Source organism: Phascolarctos cinereus, unplaced genomic scaffold (genome assembly GCF_003287225.1).
Source record: "Phascolarctos cinereus isolate Bilbo 61053 unplaced genomic scaffold, phaCin_HiC Scaffold_1;HRSCAF=81, whole genome shotgun sequence".
Lineage (NCBI taxonomy): Eukaryota > Metazoa > Chordata > Mammalia > Diprotodontia > Phascolarctidae > Phascolarctos > Phascolarctos cinereus.
In genome coordinates, this window is record NW_027555514.1 from 288125869 (window position 1) to 288144481 (window position 18613).

At 48.1% G+C, this 18613-nt stretch overlaps 1 protein-coding gene across 1 annotated transcript; it reads left to right on the forward strand.

Annotated features, from left to right (window-relative positions):
• The first annotated feature begins 9437 nt into the window (after positions 1-9437).
• Positions 9438-18612, forward strand: TYMP (thymidine phosphorylase). The gene is made up of 11 exons (XM_020982862.2): positions 9438-9910; positions 10015-10051; positions 10186-10320; positions 10477-10679; positions 11042-11140; positions 11338-11467; positions 11633-11751; positions 15238-15400; positions 15491-15721; positions 15915-16055; positions 18160-18612. The coding sequence occupies exons 2-11, from the start codon at positions 10024-10026 to the stop codon at positions 18312-18314; spliced, it is 1404 nt and encodes a 467-aa protein (XP_020838521.1). The 5' UTR covers positions 9438-9910; positions 10015-10023; the 3' UTR covers positions 18315-18612.
• Position 18613: the final 1 nt, after the last annotated feature.

Here is an 18613-nt window from a genome sequence, read left to right on the forward strand (position 1 = left end):
CACAATGATAATTTAGTATTATTTTTGTTGGAACTAGCATTTACATACCCCTTTTATTTGTGCGGAGCTCTCTGGAAATATTATCTTATTTGATCCTCACAAAAACTCTGAGAGGTATTATCCCCATTTTATAGGTGAGGAAACTGTGGCAGCAGAGGCTAAGTAACCTGCCCAAGGGTTTGAGGCAGGATTTGAACTCAGATCTTCCTGACTTCATGTCCAGTGCTACAGCCATTGTGCCAGAGTCACACAGCTAGTATGGGTCAGAAGTGGGACTAACCTAGTCTTCCTGACTCTGAATCCAGCTCTCTACCCATCATATTTTGTTACTGCCCATAATCTACAGCTCAAATACAAGATCTCCCTCAACTAATGAATTCCCCTCCCCTCACTAACTCATAGGACTTAACAATTCAAGTTATTGCTTGTTATTCAGTCATTTCAGTGGCATCTGACTCTGTGTGACTCTATTTGGGCTTTTCTTGGCAAGGGTACTGGAGTGGTTTGCCATTTTCCTCTCTAGGTCATTTTACAGATGAGGAAACTGAGGCATGCAGGATTAAGTGACTCGCCCAGGCTCACGCAGTTGGACAGTATCTGAGGTGACATTTGAACACAGATCTTTCTGACTCCAGGTCCAGGGCTCTCTATCTACTAGCTGCTCCATTAAATAAATTTAATTAATTCAAGTAAGTAGCACAGTATTAAACCAAGTCAACAATCATTTATTAAGTGCCTGTTAGTGTTTGTGCTAAGCACCACCATACGAAGTGTGAACCCCAAACCTTGTGAACCCCACAAACCCCAATTTATTATCTAAGAAAGAGACAAATGAAATTGGGGTAGATGTGTCCACAGTTAATTTCTCTCAAGCTGGCTTGATACGCATTGCGTGAGAGTTCAGTCCAAAACTGAGCCCCTCTAAGAGGGCCACTTCAGAACTGACTCATTTAGGGATTTGGGGTACAGCCTTACATGCCCTTCAAAGAGTAGGTGTTTCCAAGGGATGCCAATCAACTGTGATTGGCCAGTATACAAGGAGGTGGGTTATATATTAAAATGAGATCTTGAGTCAGTGCTTGGGATCACTCAGTGATGTCATCATGCCATCAAAGGAAATACCACCCCCAGTCTCGGGAGTCTGTCTCTACCCAAACCTGAGTAGGACAAAATCAATTCAGGCCTGGGCTGGAGTTTGACCAAGATAAGAAGATTCAGTGCAATTTCGTTATTAGAGATGTCCTTCTGAAGAAATTGTGGTCAGAAGACTGGCAGGGTGGAACGCTGAGTCTCTAAAACACAGATTACTAAGAGAAATCATTTTTCACATTCCCCCATCTGAGTCTAACGAAAGGCATAGCCTTCTCAATGAATCACTGACTGATATGGGCAACATTTCATCAAGGTGTCTTTGGGGATTTGTAACAGTATGGGAGAGGGGAGGGAGAAATTGATCTATCAACACATCGACAAATCAAAAAAGTCCCCTCCACAAGTACAGATACAGAGACCCACAGCGAAAAAGTAATGATAAATTGTTCATTTAATGCTTCTCATACAGCTGTCTGGTTTTCGGGACATCACCTGAGTAAATTTTCTGGTCTGAGTGCTGTTCAAGCAGTGTCCAGCAGACGGTCTTCTTGTAGAGATCCTCTTCCTTGTGTCCGCTCTCCTACAAGATTGATCTCAGCACAATTTTAAATTATCTTGCCAATAACCAGGGCAAATAATGAAAGTCAACTCAATCCTTATGTCTCTATCATTATAAGATTAAAACCAGAACTTTGGTCAATTGTCATGTGTAAGAAACTCAAATTAGAAAAGAAGTAACAGAAAAATTAGAACCCAGTTTTTATACTTTGCATTAATTCCAGTTTTCCTACCTTGCATTAATTGCAGTTTTATATTTCACATATATTTTTGCATTCATATTTTGCATTAATTCATTATTCATTCTTAATTCATATTCCCCATCAGGAGGATGAGATTCCACTAAGGAATTAATAACAGACTCCAATACATACATAAATACATTGAGTAATCAATTTAAAAACAGTACATGTCAAGTAACAAAATAATTCCAACTTCTGGTCATACACAAATAAATAAGCCTTAATTAAAAGGGGTGCTTCTTTTAAGGCATTTACAAGATAGACCACAAGCCATTCTTCTTTTAACATTAACTAATTGTAACAAACTGAGACAGGTAAGATATTGACTAAGTAACAGCATAACATCCTGGTTTCACAAGCCTTTGGCCTGATTATCCCCATATCATTACCAGGAATTAAAGGACCCTAACTTATGCAGGAATATACTAGTAACAGATGTCAAGGCTAAATACTTGATTCTAAAATTCTAGGCCAAATAGCTCAATCCTATACCTGCATCTTACTATAATAATCTCAGATGTTCCAGCATTAATCTTTTATTTAATAGATTTAATATTGTGCTCATAAAACTTTTGATTATGGAAAATTGCCATAAAAGAATAGGGACGGTAAGGGAACAGTGCTTCCCAATTCCAGGCAGAAGCTGTGTAAAGGCCAACTGCGCTGAGCCAGGCTTAAAGTCTGCCAGGTGTCATAGTGGGGAAATTGAGTCAGGAGAATCTCACCTCAGCTCATGCAGACCTTCCCGACCTTCCCATGAGAGCACCCGCTTCAATTTGTAAAAGCAGCTCATAGGCCCCACACAGGTTTGCTGGCATCATGGGTCAGTGGTTCACCTCGATAACCATGCGTGGAACCAGCTCAGAAATAAGTCAGTTATCAGTCCCCCAAGGTCTTGAATAACAAGTCTCCAGTAATCACAGTTTCGGACGTGCCTCTAATCTCACATTGGTTAGGGAACATCTCTAAAGTGAACCCCAAGTAGTTTACATGCATTCCTACATATGGTCCAGCTCCTGATTAAGTAACACCGTGAGTAAAATCAAATTTCACAAGTTACTACTCAAATAAATCGGCATTTCTGTTTCTCAAGCTTATTCATCCCTCCCTAACCATACTTAACCTGGAAGAAGGAGACACTTTGAGGGGCAGCTAGGCACAGTGGATAGAGCACCAGCCCTGGATTCAGGAGGACCTCAGTTCAAATCCTGCCTCAGACACATAGCACTTAGTAGCTGTGTGATGCTGGGCAAGTCACTTAACCCCATTGCCTAGTGAAAAAAAAGAAGGAGACACTTTCAGGAATTGAATTCCATACACGTAAGAAGTTCGAACACTAATTTGAACCCTTGCTAGGCCACGGGATGAATTCAGATTAAAACAGCAAGATCCTTCCCACTTACAGCTCACTAGAGTAACTGCTTTAGCATTAATACTTCAGATGCTGCTTCCATTGAGCTGCTGACTCTGACTCTGTTTCTCAGAAAGCACCCATCTATAAGGGCAGTCCAAGGACACCACAAACCTAGAACATTCAAACCTAGGAAAACAAACTTGAAATTCACAGTAGGTTTGGACATAATTGTCATCAATATCAAATTATCGCTGCCGCAAATCAGCTTTTAAATGGAAATTTAGTAGGCCTTCTAAAATCACACAAAAGATTTCACAAAACATTTCTTCATAAAAAGTATTTCCCCTTCTTAAAAACAGCTTACTGTTACCATATCCTGTTACTGTAACAAACTAAATTATAAGGGGATCTTCACATGGTCCTCTATTGCACAATTACCAAGTTTCCTTTTACAAAAATACTTTCACAATAACTCCAAATAGCTTACTTAACAATAAACTTCAGATGATATCAATTACATTTTCAGATTATCATGTAGAAACTATTGATCTTATTACATTAACAATATACATTAAATTTACATTAACAATTACATTACTTTAAATTAGAGAGATAATAATAATGTTGTCTAACATATGCCAGTCATTTTACAATCATGTGACCCTTACGACATCCTTGGGAAGTAGGTTCCTCCCCTTACAAAACGGTAAACTGATGCAAATAGACTTAAATAAAATCAAATCTGGATTTATAATCGCTAATGATAAACACTTATTTTTTTTTAATCCAATACTCTTGGCCCTTTGAAAGGAAATACTATCCACAAATTCATATATGCCCTTAAAAAAAGACACACAGTAACAATTTCCAGCTATGAATAACTTTTTTTCTCTCTACTTCCTTTTTTTTTTTGAGGAAATTAGTTTTTGGTTTTTTTATTAGTTTATTTTGATTTATCAACAATCACTTTCATAAGCTTTTGAGTTTAAAATTTTTCTCTCCCTTCCTCCCTGAGATGGCACGCAATCTGATATAGGCTATACATATATTCCTATTCAACATATTTTCACATTAGTCATGTTGTAAGGAAGAATTAGGACCAATAGAAAGAACCACAAGAAAGAGGAAACAAAACAAAACAGAAGAAAAAAATAGCAAAATATGCTTCAATCTGCATTCAGACTGCATAGTTCTTTCTCTGGATGTGGATAGCATTTTCCATCATGAGGCCTTTGGAGATATCTAAGGTCCTTGCACTGCTGAGAAGAGCCAAATCTATCAAAGTTAGTCATTGCACAACATGGCTGCTACTGTGTACAACTTTCTCCTGGTTCTGCTCACTTCACTCAGCATCAATCCATACAAGTCTTTCCAGGTTTTTCTGAAGTCTGCCTCCTCATTATTTCTTATAGCACAATAGTATTTCATTACATTCACATACCACAACTTGTTCAGCCATTCCCCAATTGATGGGCATCCCCTCTCAATTTCCAATTCTTTGCCACCACAAAAAGAGCTGCTATAAATATTTTTGTATGAGTGAGTCCTTTTCCCATTTGTGTGATCTCTTTGGGATAAAGCCCTAGAAGTGATATTTCTGGGTCAAAAAGTATGCACATTTTTTTAACAGCCTTTGGCATAGTTCCAAATTGCTCTCCAAAATGGTTGGATCATTTCACAACTCCACCAACAATGCATGAGTGTTCCAATTTTCTTCCATTTCTCCAACATTCATCATTTTCCTGTTTTGTCACGTTGTCCAATCTGATAGGCGTGATGTGGTACCTCAGAGTTGTTTTGATTTGCATTTCTCTAATCAATAATGATTTAGAACATTTTTTCATACAACTATAGATGGCTTTAATTTCTTCATCTGAGAACTGCCTGTTCATATCCTTTGACCATTTATCAATTGGGAAAGACTTGTATTCTTATAAATTTGACTTAATTCTCTATATATTTTAGAAATGAGGCCCTTGTCAGAGACACTGGTTATAAAAATTCTTTCCTAATTTTCTACTTTCCTTCTAATCTTGGTTGCATTGGCTTTGTGCAAAAACTTTTCAATTTAATGCAACCAAAATTATCCATTTTGCATTTCATAATGTTCTCTATCTCTTGTTTGGTCATGAATTCTTCTGTTCTCCATAAATTGGATAGGTAAACTATTCCTTGCTCTCCCAATTTGTTTACAGTATCAGCTTTTATATCTAAATCATGAAGCCATTTTGACTTTATTTTGGCATATGGTGTGAGATTTTGGTCTATGCCTAGTTTCTGCCATACTCTTTTCTAGTTTTCCCAGCAGTTTTTGTCGAAGAGTGAGTTCTTATCCCAGAAGCTGAGGTCTTTGGATTTATCAAGTAGTAGATTACTATAGTCATTGACTACTGTGTCTTGCATACCTAACCTATTCCACTGATCCACCACTCTATGTCTTAGCCAGTACCAAGCAGTTTTGATGATTGCTGCTTTATAATACAATTTAAGATCTGGAATGGCTAGGCCACCTTCCCCTGCATTTCTTTTCATTAGTTCCCTCAGTGTTCTGGACCCTTTGTTATTCCAAATGAATCCTGTTCTTATTTTTTCTAACTCCATAAAATAATTTCTTGGTAGTTTGATTGGTATGGCACTGAATAAGTAAATTAGCTTAGGTAGACTTGTCATTTTTATTATATTAGCGCGGCCTGCCTTGATCCGCCCTGTCGTAACTGGGTTAGCCTGTAGCGCTCTGTCTTAAGTAGTGGTTTTGCAGCATGTTTGGGACACTTTCTGATTGGTTGAGGGACTATCTACAATGTCTTGGAAGTCCCCCTCAGAATTCCCGTGTTCTGCTGGGGAAGCCTAACTTCTAAATCTTTCCCACACACCTGTATTAAGTGGCAGAGGCAGGATCTGAACCCAGGTCCTTTGATTCCAAAGCCAGTGAACTTTCTACTGTGCTCAGCTGCCCCTCTTCTGGCATCTGCTGGAAGCGTGCAATTAGATCATCAATCAGTTAGAGCAAAGTGCAGGGTAAATACTCAGTTAGAAGAAAGGATCAAACTGAAATGACGAAGGTAAAGGGTAATATAGTGGTATTGCTCTAATATCACAAGGCTATTGTTTTTTTAAACAAGCAACCCTGAAAAAGGGGGAAGCAAAAAAGACTGACTCAGACTAATCTTTTTTCTTAGAAAAGTTTATCAGTAGAAAAAAAAATCAAACCCCTTCTTTTACCGGGACACTTCCCCAATCCCTCTTAATTGTAGTGCCTTCCCTCTGGTAATTATTTCCTACTTAACACATATGGTTTTGTATGTCATTGTTTACAAGTTGCACCCCCGTTATGTTGTAACTCCACAGTCATTGTACACAGCATCGGCAATATATTGCAACAAAAGTCATGGGTGAAAGATGTCGCTACCCTGGTGAGTCCACAACAGTTCCACAGGACTCAAGAGGAAGAGGGCTAGCCGCCGCCAGAGAGTGGATTGCTGGACTCGGGACAGATGGCATAAGATTTTTTTCTTTATTTATTTTTCTTGCTTCCCTTCCCCCTCCCCAGGGCTAATTCAGGAAATATGTTTTGCGTGACTTCTTATGTATAATTGGTATTGTTTTTCTTGCCTTCTCAAGAAGGATGGGGGCAGAGGGAGAAAAAGAATTTGGAACTGAAAATAAAAATTTTTAAATTAAAAAAAAAGTTGGTAAGTTCCTCGAGGGCAGGAATTGCTCTTTTTGTATCTCCTTCACTGAGTACTCTGTCTGGCACATAGTAAGCACTTCATAAATATTGATTGCCTGCTTGACAGTTGAAAGATACTAAATAAGCCTAAAAATGCTTTGACAAATTAATAATCTTTCTCCTAAGTCAGGGTGGCGTGGCAGACAACTACACTGTTTGTTTTGTTTATTTGGTTTTTTAGTGAGGCAATTTGGGTTAAGTGACTTGCCCAGAGTCACACAGCTAAGTCTACTCTGAGAATACAAGTTCACTTGCAAAACGTTATGGAATAGAATGGCAGAAGATTATGAACAATATCACCTCAAAAAAAAAAAGGCAAATAAACCAACCCACCCACAGAAAGCAGCGCAGCAAAAACCGAGTCCCCAAAGGGCTTCACATAAGATCCAGCTTGGCCAGACCGTCCAAGAGTACTCGTCGTTTTCTTGCTGCTAGAAGAAATGGCCTTTTGTGGAGACCTGGTCAATGACTGTCCAGTTGAGGGATTTTGAGGAACGGAGATGCTAAGTCACTCACTAAATTAATCTAGGTATAGGGTTTATTGACCATTTACAGACCATGAGAGTGTAGTCCCCCAAAAGGCACCTCGCTGCCAGCCCTGGAGGACAGAAGTGAAGCCGCACACCTATGAACCAGAGTCGCAGGTAACAGACTAGCTCTAAATGATCCCAGATGCTAGGGGGCTGAAGGAGCTGCGTGCCCCAATCCAGGCTGAGCCTAGTCACCAGTAAATACACTAACCATGATTCAGACAAAGCAACGTACCAGGGTTAGCAGAATCCCTTTTCGGGATGATTCCTGTCAGTATAATGTATGATCGGCGACTCCATGGCCAGGGCTACTCTCCCGGGCATCTCTTAGTCACTCAAGCTGCTTCTGTCTGTAAGTCCCTTCTCTGCCTGCTCCCCTGGGGCAAATCTACCCTGCCAGCATGACCTGATCATAGCAGCTTTGAAGCCTTCAATGATTCCTGTCTTCTGAGGAAATTTTCAAACTCCTCTGCCTCCTCAGCTTTTCAGCTTTACCTCATAATATTTCCCTCCGCAGAGTCTGACCCCTAAAGGTCTCAGGCTGTTTCTTATGCCCAGAATGTTTGGATTTTATTGAATTCCAGACTTTTCTTTTAAAGTCTTACCCAAATACCACCACTTCCAGGAAGCCTTCTTTGAGTGCCTTTCTGACTTACAATGATGCTGGAAGTTCAGACCTCCCGTTGCTCTTTGTGGGTCCCCTTTGTCTTGTGTTTTTAGTCCTTTGGCTTAGTGCCTCATTCTGCTACTGGTCTGTGAGCTCCAGGAAGGAAGAGATGGTCTTAGGGAAAGTATGCTTCTTCCCCAGAGCCAGCCTGGCTCCTCCAGTGTGAGCACTTACACCTCAGAAATCAGTAAATGCTACAAATGAAGGCTTGCTTCATTGCTTTCTTGGTCATCTAGACTAAAGAAAGTGATTGAGAAAATGTTAGGGGCAGCAAAGTGGTGCACTGGATGCTCACTAGCTGCGTGACCCTGGGCAAGTCATTTAACCCTGATTGTACTGCCGAAAGAAAAGAAAATGTTAGCAATTCACATGAAACTTGAACGTGTGGTATGGTTTATAGCCGCTTTTTCAATAGTGGCAAAGAATTAGAAATTGAGGGGATGCCCATCCATTGGGGAATGGCTGAACAAGCTGTAGTGTATGATTGTGATGGAATACTATTGTGCTGTAAGAAACGACAAGTAGGTGGACCTCAGAAAAACCTGGAAAAATTTATATGAAATGATGCAAAGTGAAGCAAATTGAACCAGTGGAACAGTGTAGACAGCAATAGCAATATTGTATGTACTATGATCAACTGTGAATGACTTAGCTATTCTCAATGATTCAAGACGGTTCAGAAGGACTTAGGAGAAAAACGCAATCCAACTCCAGAGAAAGATTTCATGGAGTCTAAATGCAAATCAAAGCACACTTTTTAAACTTTCTTTTTTCTATTTTGGTCTGTGTTCTCTTTTGCAATGTGGCTAATGTGGAAATATGCTTTGCATAACTGCACACGTTTATAATTTATATCAAATTGCTTGCCTTCTCGAGGAGGGGGAAGAGGAAGGGAGGGAGGAATTTGGAATCTAACAATTATTTTTAAAATGAATATTAAAATTCATTTCACATGGAATTGAGAAAAATAAGATAATATTCTTTTAAAAAGTGTGATATGAGGACTTTTTTTTTTTAGAGAAAAGGTATTTATTTACTGCTGGTTGTTAAACATTTACCAGCACATCCCTGCCCCTGGCTGAGCACAGGGTTCTTTGTATATCATAGGTGCTTAAATGGATCTCTATTGAATGAATGAATGATTTTTTTTAAAATTGCCTTGTCAGTGGCTTCCTGGGCTGGTCTGGGCAGGCCGGGCTAGTCCTCTGCCAGCTGACATAGTCAATCCATTACTCAGCCTCCATGGAAAGTCAGAAGACAACAATTACTGCAGAAATAATTCCTGCTCAGACCCTTTCCGGAGCTCCCTGACGGACCATACATCTTGGAATTTCGCCCCAAACTAAAGAAGTTCAAGGTCAAGTGACAAGGCTGGCAAGAAAGGCTTCTCGGGGGAAGTGAGCGGTAAGCAGAGACCTCTGAAGCCCCTCCCATTTCTGGGAATCTCAGAAGTTTCTCCTCCCCACCCACACTCCTGGGGTTGATCCAGAGGAGGGCACACCCTGTTCCGTTATCCCTCGCTGAAACAGAGACCAGAGAAAAGCCACGAAACTAAAGAGAAGAGGGGGTGAGTGGGAGAGGGAGGTAAAAACTGACTGGGACGGAGAGGGAGACCAGAGCTCAGGGGAGACTCTGAGACCGAGACCGGGAGAGGAGAGCCACTGAGAGGCTGATCGGGAGGCAGTGGATAAGCCAGGCTCCTCGTACCCCAGCAACTGTGACCGGAGAGGATAGAAGGTAAGAGGGGGGAAGGAGCAAAGGACGAAGCTGGGGATGGGAGGAGACAAAGAAGGAAGAAAGACAGATGGCCGTGTTATACCTCTCACTTTCCCTCCTGGCAGAACCCAAGGATGGCAGCGACGGACGGGACAGGGCCAGGTGAGGAGATCTCAGAGGTCATGGGTGAGCAGGGCATGTATGTGCCATGCCCCTCCTGGGACTCCCTAACCCAGGCCCTGGGGTGCCCCTCCTGTGCCCAGTGGCCCCTCTGACTCAACCCTCTCCTCTCCCAGACTCCAGCCCCCAGAAGCCTCGATCCATCCCAGAGCTGATTAGGAAGAAACGAGATGGGGATCGCCTGGAGGACGAAGAGATTCGGAGCTTTGTTCGAGGGGTGACAGAGGGGACAGTGCAGGAGGCACAGATAGGTGACACACACAACCCCCCGACTCTGCCTGCCCCAACACCCCAGAGCCACCACCCGAGCCCTGGCCGCGGGCCCACACACCTCCCAAATACCTGGCGACTTAACTGCAACCTTAGCCAGTATCTATTGCCCCATCAGGCTCTCCCTATGCCCACAGGCGCTATGCTGATGGCTATCCGACTGCAAGGCATGGACCTAGGTGAGACAGAGATTCTGACCCGAGCACTGGCCGAGTCTGGGCAGCAGCTTCAGTGGCCCGAGGCCTGGGGACCGCTGCTGGTGGACAAGCATTCGACAGGTGGCGTGGGGGACAAAGTCAGCCTGGTCTTGGCACCTGCTCTGGCTGCTTGCGGCTGCAAGGTTAGCCCCCTGCCCCTGTCCCTAGGGGCTGAAGGACTGGCCACAAGCTCCCTCTGGGGGGGCTGGGAGAGGGAGGGGAAGATAAATGTGGGTCCTTCCTCTTAGGCCTTCTCCCACGGTCCACTTAAACTCTGCTCAGAGCTCCAGCTCAGACCAGCCCTGTCTTAGGCAGACCACCTCTGCCTCAAGGCAGGGGACTGGATTGTTGGAGAGCAGACAGACTGAGAACCTGCAGGGAGGAACACACGATCACATTCCCCTTGGAGTCACAGACCAGCGATGAGGGCTGAAGTGTGGAGGGGGGAGGTCCAGGAAGTTTCAGCCCTTGGTGATGGGGCGGGGCTGGGCTCTCATCCATACAGGTGCCAATGATCAGTGGGCGGGGCCTTGGGCACACCGGGGGCACGTTGGACAAGCTGGAAGCTGTCCCAGGCTTCTCAGTGGTACAAAGTCCAGAACAGGTATTGGGCAAAGGACCCTGACTGTGGACCCCTAATAAGCAGTCATTGATGGGTGGGGCCGGTCTTAATTGGAGGTCAAATGACTGAGGGGAGAAATCACTGGTCCAAAATCACTGGGGGGTCATTGATTGATGGGACGTGATTGTTTGGTGCCCTGCGGTCACTCACGGGGGAATCCTCCCGGCCTGGGAGAGCAGATGCGGGAGCTGCTGGAGCACGCAGGCTGCTGCATTGTGGGGCAGAGCCAGGAGCTGGTCCCTGCGGATGGAATCCTTTATGCCATTCGGGATGTGACTGCCACAGTGGACAGCCTCCCCCTCATCACAGGTGACCTGCTCCCCCCCACCCCCTGCTGGAGTCCAGTCACGGGCACTCTGGTTTAGGACCGGACTACTCTGGGCAACTGGAACCACACCATGCCTCCATGCCTCCGGCTGGACTTCTGCAGGGACCCCTGGTTCTAGCCCAAGCACCCTTCTCTGCTCCCTCTAGCCTCCATCCTCAGTAAGAAGGCTGTGGAGCAACTCTCAACCCTGGTGGTGGATGTGAAATTTGGGCAAGCCGCCATCTTCCCAAGCCAAGAAGGTGCTCGGGAGCTTGCCCAGGCCCTGGTGAGTGAGCGCAGCAGAGGTTCCGTCACTCCGCCAATGCTCTTTGCACCCCAGGGGCTTCCTGTGCTAGTGAAATCACCAACCCAGTCCTTGGGAGGTGGGGGGAGAGGTAGTGCCCTCAACACTATGAAGGCCAAAGTCAGAGAGTTCTTATAATTTATTTTGATTATTAACTTTGTAACTTCTAGTGAAACAATGAAAACCACCTGTGGGTGAGGGGCAGAATCCCTCCCCTCTTCCCCCTTCTCTTCCCTCCTCCACTCTCCCCCTTCCCTTCCCCATCCCCCCTCCCCTTCTATTCCCCCCTCCTTGATTCCTTTCCCCTTCCCTGCCCACCTCTCTTCCTCCTCTCCTTTCTCCCCCTCCCCAACGTTCAGCAATAGGTAGGTAGGACTGTGACAGACAGTGGCAGAGGGAAGGGCATTCCCCAGGAATGGGAAAATGAGGGGGACACCAAGGAGGAAAGGGGCATGAAATGGTCAGGCAGGACACGGACAGAAGGACAGTGGTGGATGGGTCTAGAAAGGCCGCCCAGCACCAGCGTGGAAGACCTCGAATGCCAGGTAGAAACACTTGGGTTCCATTCGGTAGCAATAGGCAGCCACTGCAGGCTCTGCAGCAGGAGACTGACCCGACTGAAGGAGAAATGAGAAGCAGTGAGACCAGGTGCTCATCACCTTCGGGAAGGAGGCAATGAGGGCCTGAATGGGAACAGAAACTGAGGGAAAGGGAAGAGGCAGATGCGGCAGGCAGGCAGCTACTCAGCAAACAGGGACGACTCAGTTACCACAGCTTAGATGCTGTGTCAAGCTCCGAGGACACAAAAGAAGGCCAAAAACACAGCCCCTGCCTCCACAAAGAGCTCCGAATCTCACACAGCATGCCAACAGCTGTGCACGTACAGAGTCACACAGAGTCAATGGATTCCAGAGGTGGCATGAAGCACATAGGACTTGGCAGCTGACTGGACGTGCAAGAGAGGGAACAAGGGCTGGGGGACCAGTTTGTCAGCAGGACTGGAGGGAGGCTGATGAGGTCAGCGCAGAGCAGAGCCACAGATCCCACAGGCAATCTGGTGAAGTCTCTGGACTCTGTCTCAGAATGATGCTTTTTAAAAATTCATCATTGACGGAAACATTACATTTCAGTTAAAGGTTAGTGAGAAAAATTAATGTAATTATTTTCCAATTTGTTTTCCATGAAATCTAGCCCCAGGTCCACTTGGGAGCTCCTGGACCCAGGTTAAGAACCCCTGATTTAGGGCACAGTGAGCTTGAGGTGCCATTGTGACTCCTAGGTGGGCAGGTCCAGCTGGCAGGCAAGTAGAGCTGTGTGCCTTGTGGTCAAGCTAACAGTTAAAGCCACCAGAGAGAGGAGAAGTCAACAAGGGAGAGAGAGATTAAGAGAAGAAGGCTTAGGGCAACCTTGAAGAGAGCAGCGACCTTTAAAAGCAGGGAGGAGGCAAGCCAGGAAAGGGGACCATGAAACAAGTCAGAGGGAGAAGGAGGCTGTGAGAAAACAGTCCCAGAAGTCAAGGCAGGAGACAATCCAGGAACAGATGCTCAGAGGGCCCAAAAGCTGCAGAGACCAGCAAGTGGAGAAAAAGCCATCCCTGGTGACCTTTGAGAGACCTACTGCAGGAAGACAGGGCTGGAAGCCACACTGCAGTGGGGTGAGGATCCAGGATGCACCTGGACTTGGATGGGGGAATCTTGGTGGCATATGAACCAGTATATGAACGAGAAGTAATATCTCTCAACGAGTGGGTACCCACCCATTGCTCGAATACGTCCAATATCGGGGAGCTCACCACCTAACTTAGCAGGCAATGGGTGATGGGGCAGTGAATTTAGCTGGAAGTGTAGCAGCGACAGACAGAAGAAAGCTAGATTGAGATTGGCAGTATGGTCAGCACAGGTCATAGGGAGACCTAAACATGCTGGTCACAATCTAGAAGCAAAACAGACATTGCCTCAAATCTGAAGTGAGGGGGCCTGGGAAGATCTCTCATCCCCCATTTCTGATTTCATGGTTGATCAAAAGCAGCCTTCATTCATATCCAAAGGCAGGGACTCAGAAAACAAAATTGCCTGGCAAACTCTCCTAACAGGAAATCAGTGACTCAGAAATTGATGAAGTCCGGGTGGCTCTTGAACTTAAAGGTTTCTGAACCAGGGACAGGCAGATGTTATAGTTGAAGGCCAGTTTGTTGAGATGAGTTAGGAAGCATTGTTTAGGGCCCTTGCACACAGTTGGTAACTAATAAATGTGTTGCCTGCGGGCCAGCCAGCACCAGTCCTTCACAGACTCAAATTCTACTCTGTGCATCCACCATGGGCTGCAACTCATGGCCCAGCATGAATCTGAGGGCCTCTGCCCAGCGCCAAGACCTGCTCCCCACAGCCCCCACCAAGGAGGAGCTGAGAGCAGCTTCGGAGGATGAGAACTCTAAAATCAAGGTCTGGCTCATCTCTGCCCCCTGCAGGTCCTCCATGACAAGCACACAGCCCCATATTTGCCTTTGTCACCCCATCTCCTCCAGACGTTTGGACCAGTTTAGGACTAGGTATTCAGTCATTACCCAGATAAACAATAGCACGAGTTCGGTTGTTGTTTTTTTTAAAAAGGCATTTAATTAAGGAGGGGAAAAAAGACATGAGGTGGGAAAAAACTTGAGAAATATTCTCAACAGTCATTCCCCAAGATCCTCTTCCCCAGCTGGGTCTTCAGACAAAGTATGTATGTCCATGCTCTTTCCCTTCCCCTCCTCCAAAAATCTAAGCTCTGTGAGGAGCAGAACTGATCACACTTTTGGTGTTGGTATCTCCAGCCTGGTGCACAGTTGGCACTTAATCAATGTTTGTTGATTGACTGGCCAATTTACCAATTTACCAGAAAGGAGACGGAGGCACTGGCTGACATGAAGCGAGATGTGTCTTAGGAGGCTTAGCCTTACGATGCAGGGTGGCCAGGGGAGAGGAGGAAGGGTGGGGGCAAGGAGGAGAACTGTTAGGACATTGGACATTTATCAGAGGAGACGTGGCTCTAATGGGGGCAGGAAGGAGATGTGAGATGAGGTGACGAGGGGAGAGGAGGGAAGGAAGAAGGGGAAGAGAAGGGAGCCAGGAGGGAAGAGAGAAAGTGGGGGACGGAGAAAGGAAGAGGAAGAAGGGAAGAGAAGGGAGGGAGAAGGGAAGGAAAGGACAGATTTGTAGAGGAAAGTCAGTGGGGCTTTGTAGTTGATTGGAAGTGAAGGATAAAGGAGAGAGAAGAGTCCAGTGTGATCAGGAGGTTTCTAGCCTGGGTGGCTGAGAAGATGGTGTGAGAAGGACAGACACAGGGAAGGAAGGGAGGGCTCAGGGCTGGCAGACTGGTGACCATATCTCCCGGGGATATTGATAAGGGTTGGGCAGGTGTTGTTGGCCCAGACGATGAACCTGAAGTGGGTCTCTCCCCTGAGGGTGACCGTGGGATGGGTCTCTCCAGGTGGGAGTTGGGGCCCGCCTGGGGATCCAGGTGGCAGCTGCACTGACTGCCATGGACAGCCCTCTGGGCTGCTGTGTGGGCCATGGGCTCGAAGTGGAGGAGGCCATACAGTGCCTGGAGGGAGGCGGTCCCCCGGACTTACGGGACCTCATCACCCAGCTAGGTGTGTTTTGGGAGAGGGAGGGAAAAGGGGAGAGGGAAGGGCTCTCTTTGTCTCCCCTGCTTACTGGCCCTGCCCAATCCCCATCCCCAGGAGGATCCCTGCTGTGGCTGAATGGACAAGCCCCAACCTTGGCCCAGGGTGCAGCCCGGGTCGAGGCCACGCTGGACAATGGCTCTGCCTTGGGCCGGTTCCGGGCCATGCTGGAGGCCCAGGGGGTGGCCCCTAAGCTGGCCCAAGCCCTGTGCTCAGGATCTCCTGCCCAGCGCCAAGGCCTGCTCCCCACAGCCCCCACCAAGGAGGAGCTGAGAACAGCTTCGGAGGGTGAGGAGAACCTTCATTTCAAGGTCTGGCCCATCTCTGCCCCCTGCAGGTCCTCCCTGACAAGCACACACACACCTGCCTTTGTGCACCCCCATGCCCCATCACTCCCACCTCCTCCAGATGTCCCCTGCATCTGTTCCTGATCACTGCCTTTGCTCCTCCCACACACACACTCTCCAACTCCCCTCCTCAGGCACCGTGGAGAAGATCCAGGCCCTGCCTCTGGCCCAGGTTCTCCATGAGCTGGGGGCTGGCCGGAACAAGGCAGGAGAGCCCCTCCACCATGACGTGGGGCTGGAGCTACTGGTGAGCATAGGACAGAGAGTCACTGCAGGTGAGAGCCCGGGTCGGGGTCAGGGGGTGCAGGGTTCCTGCAGGAGACCTCCCGTGACCAAAGGTTCCAGCCCCTGGCCCTTCCCTGGAGGGACAGAGAAAAGACTGTTCCAGCTGCCTGGGTACCTGAGGAGCACACATGTGTCCCCGCCACCCCGCTTCCGAACATTCACACTCCAAGAAGGGCAGAGGCCATGAGTGGCATAGGAAGCACTCTGTGGGCACCACACCTGGTGCAGAGCCTCACACGCTCACACATGCACATTCAAAGTCCTAAGCCACTTAGCACATGATACCTGAGCCAAACCACTGAATCCTCAGCAGCCTCCTTGGGTCCTTCCCATCTGCCCTCCCTGCAGACCACCTTTAGTCATGGGTGTCCTGGCATCCTAGATCTAGACCTCAGGGCCCAGGGGGCCCAGCCGCCTCCGTTTTCAGGCTCAGGGAGACTGGCTGACATCCAGCCTGCTTGGCTTCCCCATCCCTCTGGGTTCTGGGTGAAACGGTTCCCTTTACAACCTTTATCCCTGGTTGCTGATTCCTGGCCAGCCTGGTGCCCTTCCTCAGTTCCTGGCCTGTGACCCTGACCCTCCTCCCCACTGACTCCCCAGGGGTCATGCTTTCCTTCTGTCCCTCTGTGACACACTGTGCATTCCATGAAGCTACTGACCCAGTGCTCACTAAAGCCTGTTGTCAAAGCCTCCAGGACCCACCTCCTTATGACCACATCCTCTTCCAAACCCCTCTGGTCTGTGACTAGACTTGGCTGCCCCTTCTTTCCCTCCTACCCCCATCCTCAGATTCTGTCTCCCTCTCAGGGTCTTTTCCTGCCTCTGTTGGCTTTTATAGTCAGGCCTCAAAACACAACTCTGAGCTAGTTCAATTCACACACACACATACTAAGTGCCTGCTGCATACAGTGCCCTGCATTGGGCAGCAAGCGAGAGTCCGAGCCTGACAGTCCCAGTCTCAGGAGCTCCCACTAGAGGAGGGGAGGGCTGAGGCATCGGTAGAGAGAGCTATGAAGGATGTGACTCTTGTCCGGTTCTTGGGGGTCAGGCCAGCCTGGGGGTGACAGGGTCTTTGTGGAGGCTAGGCTTTAAAGGGTGTGAAGAGCACAGCAAGCAGAGGGCACAGGGGGAGTGCCAGGCTGGCAATATAAAAGAACTGTTTGTAAGGGAGAGGGTGAATGTCAGGACCACGACAGACACTCCTGGACTGGATGAACTCAGTGTCAGATGGGGCTGGCGGGGTGACTAGGTGAAGATGCTGGCTCAGGAGCGAGGCCAGGATAGGAGACTCAGGCTTCAGTCACCTGCACTACGGTGGACTTCGGCGAGTGGGGGGAGTCAGTGGAGAGAGTGGAAAAGGAAAAGGGCCTACGACAAACCTGCCTGAAGGGGCCTGGAGGGGCTGAGTGGCCGACAAGGCAGGAGGAGAACCAAGATTGTCGCCCAAGGACAAAAAAGAATAAAAAGAACTCCTAGGTCCCTGGTGCATTAAGGATTCCCAACCCCTTGAGACAGGGAACGATGTATTTTGACTCTGCCTCACCCATGAAGAAATGGGCAGGTGACTTGCTAAGGGTCACTGGGCATGCCCTGGAGGGCTGGCACCAGTGCCAGAAGCAGCTGAGGCCCGGGAAGGTGAGGCCTGAAAGGAGGCACAGGAGGTCTCATGAGTAATGTGGCAGCTCCAGGGGAGCGCCGGGTGGGAGCAGAGGGGCCAGCAGCGGGGTCAAGGGCGGGCAGGCGCTTGTAGGTCAAGGGAGGCCTGAGCCCCCTTGCAGCATACAGCTGGAGGGGAAGGGGCTGGACCGGGGGGCTGCGTCAGACTTCCTGCCCCAGGGAGGGGAAGAGAGGGAGCCTGCGGCTCCGAGCACGTGCCAGCATCTCCGAGCACGTGCCAGCATCGTGTTTTAAGTCTCGAATCTCCCTCTGGTCTGGCAGGGCACCTCCCCCCACCCCCTTCTTTGTGTCCCCTTTTGCGTGCTGTCCCCCCCCCCATCAGAATGTAAGCTCCTGGAGGGCAGTGACTTTCTTAGCGCTTGCGGCCTGCCTGCCTGCCGGCTGGGGGTGACAGCTACGCCTCCATTCCCTGCCCAGGGACACCCTGGATTCGAATCCACCACAAGGGCTCGGGCCTGAGCCCGAAGCACCAGCAGAAGCTTCAGGAGGCCCTGACGCTGTCCAGCAGGGAGCCCTTCGTGCCAGACCCCTCCTTCAGGGAGCTCATCCTCCCCCCTTCCATGAGGGGCTGAGCCAGAGAGAGCCGGACCGCGGCTCCCGAGGCGCCCTTCTGTCCAGGGCGACCGGCCAAGCGACGGCCCCCCGCATCGGCCACAGTCTGGCCCCCCACCCCCCGCTCCCTCCCTTCCCTGACTTGACCTCCCACCCAGACTGGCCCTCCGGACACATCCTGCGTCCGTCCCCGTTCCCCCCGGGGGCCCTCCGGGGGCCTTCCAAACGGGGCCTTTCCCTGCAGCTGCTGCTGCCCGGGTCCCTTGCTGGGGGGGGTCCTCTCCCCGGGAATAAAGTGCCCGTTTGGGCGTGAACTCAG